Genomic DNA, 10254 nt, shown 5'->3' on the forward strand with positions numbered 1-10254 from the left:
TGCCAGGAGACAGGCCTCATCCCAACTTCCAGAAATAGCCCAGCGGCCCCCACCCTAAGGGAGTGACTTACATCACCCAGGAGAGGGAGCAGTTGCCCATAGGCCGCCACAGGAGCCTCAGTTTCCTGCCAGTACCCCAACCCTGGATTGTCTCTTCACTGCCAATGGGCATCATTTGGGACCACCCACCCTGGGCTGGCATGAAATGAGGATGAAAGGAGGGTGGGTAGGAGTTTCCAGTTCCTTTCCCCTCAGAGTTACACAGGGTGATGTTGCACGGTGAAGCCAGTCCACAACAGGCCCTGAGCCCTCAATTCTCACTCCATCTCTTAGCAGCTGTGTAGCCTTGGGGAACTCCTTCCCCTCTCTGGGCCTCCAGCACCTCACCTGCACTGAACGGGTTGTGCTGTCTCTAAGGGCACCTCTAGCTTGGATTCCTCCTCCTGATTCTTTCATCTCTGATTCAAGCTCTCCAACTTGGGCTTCTAGCCTTATGAGCTCACCTCTCAGATCCTATGATCTTGAGATCCTGGTCTAGATCCAACGATCCTGGCTTTAGGAGGAGAACGCAGTTGTTGAAAGAACATGGGGTTCAGAGACAGACTTCATTTAAAGTCCTAGCTGGGCTTAAAGTCTTGGGCAAGTGATTTAAGTGAGCTGCTTGCCCCTACCTTGCTGGATGTTGGAGATAAAGCGCTGCAGCTCCCAACTAGGTACCTGGCACACACCGTAGGTCAATCAATAGCAACTATGATGAAGCCAGTCCCTTCTTATTTTTTTTTTTTTTTTTGCGGTGCACAAGCCTCTCACCGTTGTGGCCTCTCCCGTTGCGGAGCACAGGCTCCAGACGCGTAGGCTCAGCGGCCATGGCTCACGGGCCCAGCCGCTCCGCGGCATGTGGGATCTTCCCGGATCGGGGCACGAACCCATATCCCCTGCATCGGCAGGCGGACTCTCAACCACTGCGCCACCAGGGAAGCCCTAGCCAGTCCCTTCTTAACTTGCTGGCAGAGTGTTTCCATGGTTTGATGAGAAGATCACTAAGGTACCTTGCAAGGTCTACATTTCAAGAGACCCTGCAAGCCTGTTGCCAAAGGACTCCCAGATTAATTCATAAGCACCTCTAAGGAGAGTGATGTGTGGGAGAACACCAGACGTAGCGCAAGAGGAGCTCCATGGAGGCATGACTAGGAATTCACAGAGAGGAAAGGCATTGTAGGCAGGAGAGCAAGGGCCATGTCGTGGTGTTGAAGAGCCTAAGGGGCTCCCAAGGATGAGCAGATCCCCCATGGAAGAGGGGAGCAGACTGAGGGCCAGAGCATGCCTGAGACCTTCACCATCAGGCCCAGGGGTTAAGTGCCACCCCAGGTCAGGAGTTCATTTCCCAGGCCTGGATTTGCCCCATTCAGATGGGGTTAGGCCCTCTGGCCATAGGTCCATTTGGGGGTCCAGTCAGGTCCCTGTCCTTAAGAACCAAGCAAAGGCTGTTGCCCTGCAGTGGCTGCACCCAGCACCCAGGACAGATCACTGCATCCAAAGGTCCAAAGTTTTATTGTTTTGAATACATTCTCCAGCAACCCCCAACTTCCCTCCCCCCAACCTCCGTCCCCAATACAGAATAAGGCTCGACCACAGACCCCCAGCCCAGGGGCCCCAGCTGGGAGGCAGAGGGCGCTTCCAGTTTGGTTTCAGGGCACCCCCTTCCCACCTGCCTGCCTATGGGCTAGTCCTAGGAGCAGCTGGGGGTGAAGGGGTTGGACTGGCGCTGGGGTGGGGAGTAGGAGAGGGATAGCAGGCACTTGTAGAGATTTGTGGCCTATGGGCGGCACCCCTCACCCTCCTCCACCCCCAACCCCCCCACACAGAATTTTTGGTTCATCATAAAATGTTCCTCCCTCCTCTGCTGCAACCCTGTGGGGGGGGGGGGTATGAGAAACCCAGGCACTCATGGCCCCTGGAGGGGCAGGGAAGGCAGGATCGGGGCTGAGGATGGCCGGGGGTGGAAAGGGAGAGAGGTACAGGAGGCAGAGAACAGGGAGGGAGACAAGGCTTTACTTCCTAAGCGATTGTAATAAAAAAGTTCCTGGGCTTTGAGGCCAGAGCCTCAGTTCAAATATAAATTCCCCAGAATGGAGGTGGCCCCCTTAACTCCCCCCTCCCCCCTACCACTCTGCCCGGAACTTAGAAACCCACAGAGACAGGGGACAGCCCCCAGCCCTGGGCACCCACCCACCCTCACAGTTAAAAAAAAAAAGAAATTAAAAGTTTTATACAAAACGTGGGGGAGGGTAAAGGGAGGAGGCAGGGAAGAGACGAGAAAGCTGCCCTCACCTCCAGGGAATGGGGGGGGGTGGTTAAGGCAGCAAAAGAGGCATGGGGGGGGTGGAGGGAACGGGGGTCCCCTGCCCACAGCCCTCAGGAATCTCGATGCTCCAGAGAGAGCTGGGCTGTAGCGTGCTGGAGGTCAGAACTCACCCGCCTTGGGGTGAGGGGCCCCCCTGCCTCCCCAGGCCCCTCCCCACGCACCTTCTTGTCCTCTCCCTCATCCTCGAGGCCCCCAGCGGGGCCCCCACCCCCCTCCAGGCGACAGTCTTCACTCCAGCGCCGTTTAAAGCGCAACTTGAGGGGCATGCATTGGGCTGCCCCGGGTGCCTCGCCGGGGTCAGGCTTCGGGGGTGCAGGGGGGGCACGAGGCGTCTTGAACACTTCCCCGTCTTCCTCATCTTCGTCGCTGATGTCAGTCACCTCCACCTCCTCTGACTCGCCTTCCGAGATAGGCTCCACCTTGATCTGGGGTGGGGGGGGCGGGGGGGCGGGGGGGCCCAGCACCCCGGCCCCCTCGGCCAGCCCGCCTGCACTGCCACCACCACCGAGAGCACCGCCACTGCCCTTGTCAGCGCCCACCAGAGCCTTCTCCCCAGCCGCCCGCTGCCGGCGTCCCAGTGGGGGCGGCTGGAGCTTAAACTTGAATGGAGAGGAGGAGGAAGAGGAGGAGGACGAAGCTGAGGAGGGGACTGGGGGGGTCTCGGGTGCCATGGGCGGCAGCGGGCACTTGTCAGCACGCTGGGGCTGCGGCACCACCAGCCCGGGGTAGTGCAGGAAGGCGCGGGGGCTGAGGTGGTAGTTGTAGACGCTTTGGGTGTGGGCCTGCAGGTACCGTTTCATGTCCTCAGGGCTGAAGGAGAAGTGGGAGCCTCCCCCCGAGCCGCTGGGGCCCCCGCCACCACTGGGGTACATAGGGCTCAGTGTGGGTGAGGGAGTGTAGGCCAGGTGCGTGGGTGTCATGGGCAGAGCCGGTGAGAGCTGAGGGGGCAGAAGGGAGCCAGGCCCGGCTAGAGGCGACACAGGGAAAGGGCTGAGCGGCTCAGGGCCACCCCGGGGCCGGGGGTAGACACGGAAGACACCAGGGTCATGGGGCAGGCGGGCCAGCGGGGGCCCGCGGAAGGCACCCAGCTCCGGGGGGCCAGGCGGTCGGGCCCGGGGGTCCTCTCCCAGTGGCTCTTCCAGCTCTGACGTGCCATCGCTACAGTCACTGACAGAGCCCCGGCCCAGGCGTCGGGCCACCACAGCCGAGAAGAGGGAGGATGAGGACGAAGAGCAGGCCGGTGGTGAGCGGGGGTCCTCGGTGGGAGACAGCACCTCGGAGGGCGTTGAGGGAGGGAAGCGGAAGTGACTGCCGCCTGTCGGCACTGGCGGGGCGCTCTGGGGCACCGCACCCCCTGGCGGGAGAGGGGAGACACAATGTCAAGGCCCCCAGCCTCGCCTGGACTTTCAGACAGACCCTGCCGTCCCTCTGAGGCCATGCTTACCAGCCCTTGTACTCACCAGCCAACCCCACATCGATGAAAGGGTAATTAACCAGCACCAGTTTGTTGAAGTTGAACTTGTAGGTGAACCGTTTCCCCTTAGTCTTATGCAGAATACGTTTGTTATAATAATAGCTGTGGATGTAGAAACACCATCAGATGGTCAGTCACACGGGACCCAAGTCCAGACCCCGAACCTTGACACGTGTGAGTGCTGCTCGCAAAGGGTGACCGAGAAACACGGGCCACCCGAGAGAAATCAAGGTCCAGAGGGTGGAGACCAGCTCTCCCCTCAGTTCTGGGGCCAGACTAGAGGCCACGTCCCTGGTTGTATTCTCTTCTCAGGACACCTCGGTGTGACAAATGGCCTCAGAGAGGGGCTGGGACTTGCCCAAGGTCACGCAGCTGTGATTTGGACCCAGAGGGCAAACCCAAAGCCTATTCCCGTGGGCCAGGGGCTCCCAACCAGTGGGGGGCTGTCCACATCTGCCCAGGGACCTCTGCCCTCCTCACCGCAGGGCCCGGCTCAGCTTGTCATAATTCATCTGGGGCTTGCACTTGCGGACACCCCAGAGCCGAGCCACCTCGTCGGGGTCCTTGATGACGAATTCCCCGTAGTCCCCCTGCCAGGCGATGACACCCTGGTACTCCTCCTTCCGCAGCAGCTCCAGGATAAAGTGCCACAGCTGGATCTGCCTCGAGCCGGGGGACGACTCCGGCTTGTAGGCCCAATCCGGGAAGGCAAACCCTGGGGACAGGAGGCAGGGGTGCGGCCCCGGGTCAGGGTGCCAAGTCTGGGGCCCTGGGGCCCATCCCAGGGTCCACCCCCTACCCCGCCCTTAACGTGGGGAAATCCGTCTCCCCCTGCCAAGCCAGGACCTGCTTAGAGGGAGACAGTGTGTGTCTGTCTGTGTGTGAGGGGGGCTAGACAGGAGCTGGGGGGAGGGGAAGCTGGAGCCTGCTCCAGCGACACCGGGAGAAACAGGAAACCGTCGGCGGCGGGTCCCGGGGCCAGTGCCAGGGGGCCAGGCACCAAGCCAGGCCGGCGGGCAAGGCTGCCAGTGGGGGAGGGGCAGGAAGGGGCACACGTGGCCAGACGGGTTGGGGCGAGCCCCCCCCAGCCCACCCGCACTCCTGTTCAGGGTCAGTCACTACCACGCCGGCCCCCCGCCCCCGCCACACGACCGTCTCTGTTCCCCTCCTAGGAAGGTACACTGTCTCCCTCCCAAGACCTACTGGAGCCCTTACTCCCACCCTAGGCCCCGAAAGGAGGATTTTTTTTTTTTTTCTTAAAAGGACCAGGAGGGGTGGGGTGGCTGCTTGACGATGAGGTCAGCGCTTGCACACACAGAGGCTTCTGTCTTCCCTGGAGAGTGAAACCCAGACTGTCTGAGAGAGCGCCCCCCGCCCCCCCATCAAGCCCTGGACCCTCTGTGCTGTACTGCCCTACCCAGACCCGGGCGCACGGACCCAACCTGGCTGGAGGGCCTCAAGACTGAGCAGTCACCGCTAGCTGTAGCCTGCTCCCCCTTCTGCCTTCTCATCCTCAGCTTCTTCCCTGCCCACCTACCTACCCGCCCCCAGCATTAACCTTGGGTAGAGGTTGGTGGTGGGCTGGCTGGTCCCTAGAGGTGATGGGCAGCCTGCGGGGGAGAGTTGGGGGGGCTGCGGTTGTTGTCATTTCCCAAACCCCGGGGTAATCAGGGGTCATCAATAATTCAGCACTAGGCAGCCGGTAATGGAGGGGTGGGAGGAGGGAAAGGGAGGAAGAGAAGGGGGGAGGCAAGACAGAAGCCCTGGTGCCACTAGAGGGAGAAGGCCAAGGTGGACAGCTAAGGATGGGCGGGGTCCCAAGTCCCAATCAGGCTGCAAGGGTCAGCCTCCCTCCCCTGGCCCTGGCTCACACCACAGCTCAAGCAGGTACCAACCAGGCCTGGGGCAACATGGAACCTCCCCCAAAGACTCCACCCAAGTCTGGAATCCAACAGGGGATCCTTCCCCATGGGGACACAGGGGATCAGCAGTTCCTATTCCCACAGGGGCCACTCCCTCTAAATCAGAGCCGACTCTAACCTCTACTGGGACCCAGCTCCCTGACCCCTGGCCTTAGGTAGACTGGGATGGCCAGCATTCCCCACCTGGTCCCTGCCTCATTCAGAAATTCCAGCCTCAAACCAGCCCCTCAGGGCTCCAGGGATATGACCATATGACCTCCAGCTGGTCACAGACCCAGGGTACTGTATGTACCAGCAGCCCCTGCTCCATTCAGAAGTGACAGCCCCTGACAACACCTTCCATGGACCCCAGCATCCACAGCCCCATCCCTCTCTTGGGAATCCAGGTGTTCACCCCTTTACGCTCACCCTGCTAGAGAACCCAGGTCCGAGGGTCTTGTTCAGGGCCCAGAGATCATTGGGAACCCAAGAGTCCGCCCTCTCCACGTACCCTCCAACCTCCTCCAAACTCCTGTCTCCCTTCAGGGCACCAAGCTTCGCGCTCCCCCCCACCTAAACCCCAATCTGGCTCTCCGACTCGGGGTGGGGGCCGAAGCCCCTGAGACATCAGTCTAGAGCTGGGGTGTGTACTGATTTCCACCCTCCCCCCAAAATTAAAGCCACCCTTCCCAGCCCACCCGCCCCAGCCTCCTTGTCCCGGTAACCAGGCAACGTGTGTGCAGCGACAGTCCTGGGAGCGGGGGAGCAGGAGGCTAAAAATAAACTTTGCAGAAGAGAAGGAGTGAGAGAGACTACATGCAACACAAAGGGAAGGGAGGTGGGGGGCTCTGGAAAGGCCTCAAGCTGCATTCCAGGGACTGACCCAGGCCCCCTAGTTAAGCCCCCTCCCTGAACAAACCCCCTCCCGGGCCAGAACCCTGGCTCCCACTCGTGGCAAGAGCCCTCCCTATTCCCAGGCCCACCCCAAAGCCAGCTTTCCTCATCGGACATGGCATACATGAGGGCCTGTTCCCAGCTTTGGGGGGAGAAGGAAGATGAGGGGTGACGTCAGGGTGTCTCAATGGGGCTCTGTTCCCCAGGCTTTGGAGCCAGGAGCCAGGCACGGGCAAGGGGAGCATGTGTGAGTGTGTGTTATGTATGGGTCCACGTGCTTAAAACAGGGAACCACCCGGCCCGCACCAAGAAAGCTTGGGGGTGCAGGACCTCTGGAGCATGGGAGGACAGCGAGGCAGAGACAGAGCAGCTGACACTGAGAGAAGAGCTGAGGACATTGCCAGACAGGGTGGAGAAGAGGCAGCAGACAGGAAGGGCTGGGATGGCGGGGTCCCAGAAAGCACACCTGGGTCCCACGGAGGCGGGGTAGGGAATCTCCCAGACAGACTGTGGAAACCTGGGAGCGGGGTCTGCAGAATTCTTGGGCGCCCCACAAATTCACATAACTGCCCAAACTTTTTTTAAAAGGACTCTGGGGTCGGAAGGGAGGGGTAGTGGTAGAGGAAGAACACGCCGGCCTCCTGGGGGGCCCCGCCACCTCCCCCAGTCCAGGCAGCCTTCGGTGGCGCCAGAGCCGGGAAGAAAACAGGAAGTGGGAAACAGCCGCGGCAGAGGAGAGAGGGGCCGGGATGGAGGATCGGATGGAGGGGCGCGCAGCGGCCAGCCAGGAGGCAGATGGACCCATGGACCGACTGGGAGACCAGTACAGGCCCCCGCCCCTTCCCCCAGCCAGAGAACCCACACGGCGCGGCCCCAAGACTGGGTTGGGGGAGCTGCCCAGCCGGTCCCACCAGGCGAAGGCCCGTAGCAGGGAGGGAAGACGAGGCGGGGTTGTCTGGGTGCCTCGGCCCCCTCCTCCGGCGAGGGGAGGCTCCTGCTGCCCCCAAGGCCCAGCGGCCCTGGAGCCTTTGGGAGCCAGAGAGTATGTGGGACGCACGTGACTGACCCTACAGCACTCCGAACCCCTACCCCACGCCCAGCCCCCTCCTCGGTCCCAATCCCCAGGCGCCGGAGCCCGGCTCGGAGCCCTTTAAGAGCCGCCCCCACCCGCCGAGCGACGGGGGGGCGGGGTGGGTGGGCCGGTCGGGGCACACACCCTCACACAGGAGCCCTAGCCGCGGCCGCCGCCGGGGGAAGGAAACAAGTTTGAACAGCGGCGCCTGGCCCCCTTCCCCCTCCCCCGTCCCCGCCCCGGGCCGGATTCCGACGGGGTAGACGGGCAGGGGGCGGCTGGGACCCTCCCCCAGCGCGCTCGGGCGCAAAGTCCAGCCAGCGAGAGCCCGGGGGCGGCGGGGGAGGGGAAGGGGGAAAGTCCGGGGGGGGGGGTTAATCCTGCTGCCCCCCGCCCGCCGACCGGGGGGGGGAGGGGAACCTTGGCCCCTTAAGGAGGAGCAAGTTGGCGGGGAAGAGGGGGGCGGAAGGAAAAGACGGCCGGTTGAAAGAGAAGAGCTGGATGAGGGAGGGTGTCGAGGGGGGGAGCCTCCGCGTCCACCCCCACCTTCCCCACCCTCCCCAACCCCGGGTCCCCGGAGGCGAGGGAGGAGGGTTCCCAGGTCTCTCCCGAGCGACCTTAAAGCCGCGCGTTCTAAGGTCGGAAACAAAAAGTTCCTTTTTCGAACGTTCGGGCTGCGCTTTGGAACTTTGCGACTCGGCGCGGGCGGGGGAGAGAGAAGCCGGCGGAGACGGGCGGGGGAGGGGCGGTGCAGCCCGGTCCCCGAGTCCCGGGCTCCCCACTCACGCCCTCCTCCTAGAGGCCATCCTGTATCCCCCTCTAAGCCGGTGCGGGGCACGCATCGCGGTGAAGGTCACGGGCCGGACCGCGCAGCGCGGAACCTGGGATAGCGGGCCCTGTGGACAGCCCCCCCGCACACACACACCCCGCACACGTCCCGGCCCCCAGAGTGCAACGTGACAGAGCGGCGGGGAGGAACCCAGCCACCCCCGTGATCCCGGGAGTGAGGGAGAGCCGAGCTTTCGGGGTCCAAGCAAGGAGAGAACCAGGACTCGCAGCACCCATACCACTGCGCCCACAGCCAGGAATTGGGGGTCCGGTGCACACCCCCGCTCGCGCCGCAAGAAGCAACAGGTCTGGAGTGCTTGGGGGTCCCCCGGAACTGGGGATCACTCGGGCTCCCCCAGAACCCTTCAGCCCCCCCAAAGTTTCTCCGCCTGGTTTCCCGGGGCAACAAGTCTCCCCCACACGTGCTGCCCCCGCCCCCACCTGTGTCCGCCGGGGTCTTCATGCTGGGGGGCCCGGGGCGAGGCGCCCCGACTCCGGGCCGCAGCTCCCGGCGCCCGCGCTGCCCCGTCCCGTCCCGAGCCCGTCGGGCCGCCCTCGCCGATTCACCCGGCCTCGCCTCTCAGAGCCTCTCCCCTCCCCGCCGCCGCCTCCCGGGTTAATATCGCACTCCGGGGCCGGGACGCCCACGCCCCCCGGCCGGCGACGTCACCGCCGCGTCGCCATGGAGACACTGCGCCCGCCCCCTCCCCGCGCACTCACACACACGCACGCGCGCGCACGCACACACACACACGCGCGCACACACACACACACACACGTCGGCGCGCAGCCACTGAGGACCGGCCGGCTCTAGGCTTAAAGGGGCCGCGCGACGGGGGAGGAGGGAAGGAGGGGGTTGGGGTGGGATTGGGTCCGGGGGGTCATGACCCTTCTCTAAGGCTCCAAGTCTGAAGATAACTTAAGTCCTCAGGACTCGCGACCTGCCGCCCCTCCTCCTCCTCTCCTGCCCACTGCGGGGTCTAGATTTTCTTTGGAAGCCTGTAAGAGGGGTTGGGAGGTACCTTCTGATGAGTGTCAGAAACTTTTGTGAGGAGGAGTATGGACCTTTTGGGAGGAGGCAGAATTTTCTCTGCAGGGGGGCCGGGTCAGGACCTTGGAGGATGATCCAGACCACAGCATTTCCCAGGCTGGGCTCACCGTGTCCCCCCACCAACAATCCTGAGCCTGAATGGGGGCAGCTGTCCAGGGGTGGGGTGGAATGGGTGGGAAGCATTTCCCAGCATCGGAAATAGGGAGGCGGCTGTGCCCTCCATTCCTCCAGGGATGGGGTCTTGGCCTTCCAGATAGCCCCAGTCCCAACTGGGGAGGAAGTGACCAGAGAGAATGCACGCGGGAGCCCGCCCCCCCATCCCCAGACTGCAGCTGTCCTGGGGACACGGCTGGCGCCGGAGGTACCCCCACCTCCACCTCCAGGGCAGGGGGTTCCGGGGATGGGGTCAGGATGCGAGGGGGTGAGCAAAGTCGGAACAAATGTGCTCCTAAGGGGCACTGGGGGGTCGCCAGGAGAGAGGAAGGCAGGGCTTAAGGATGAAGGCCAGCGCGTAGGGCAGTGTTAAGTCTTCTCTGCAGCTGGGAGGAATGGATGAAGCCTGAGGCTTTGGGAAACAGGAAATCAGCAATGATCCGATGGCCAACAGTAGAGGGCAAATCGAAGCTATAGTCACAGGCTGATCCTGGAAACAGAGTCTCAGAAAAGACT

At 62.9% G+C, this 10254-nt stretch overlaps 1 protein-coding gene across 1 annotated transcript; it reads right to left on the reverse strand.

Annotated features, from left to right (window-relative positions):
* Positions 1-2415: 2415 nt before the first annotated feature.
* On the reverse strand, positions 2416-9089 carry ERF (ETS2 repressor factor). The gene is made up of 4 exons (XM_065898942.1): positions 8976-9089; positions 4320-4554; positions 3826-3941; positions 2416-3719 (listed from the first exon to the last, which is right to left on the reverse strand). Exons 1-4 carry the CDS (start codon positions 8995-8997, stop codon positions 2416-2418), a joined length of 1677 nt encoding a protein of 558 aa, XP_065755014.1. The 5' UTR covers positions 8998-9089.
* Positions 9090-10254: the final 1165 nt, after the last annotated feature.

Source organism: Phocoena phocoena, chromosome 20 (genome assembly GCF_963924675.1).
Source record: "Phocoena phocoena chromosome 20, mPhoPho1.1, whole genome shotgun sequence".
NCBI lineage: Eukaryota > Metazoa > Chordata > Mammalia > Artiodactyla > Phocoenidae > Phocoena > Phocoena phocoena.

Bases quoted from the DNA above. Each gene is read 5' to 3' on its own strand.
- ERF (XM_065898942.1), bottom strand. From the start codon at position 8,997: ATGAAGACCCCGGCGGACACAG. The intron at 3,942-4,319 runs GTGAGGAGGGCA...CTACATCCACAG, and splicing joins AAGCTGAGCCGGGCCCTGCG to CTATTATTATAACAAACGTA. The intron at 3,720-3,825 runs GTGAGTACAAGG...CTCTCCCGCCAG, and splicing joins CATCGATGTGGGGTTGGCTG to GGGGTGCGGTGCCCCAGAGC.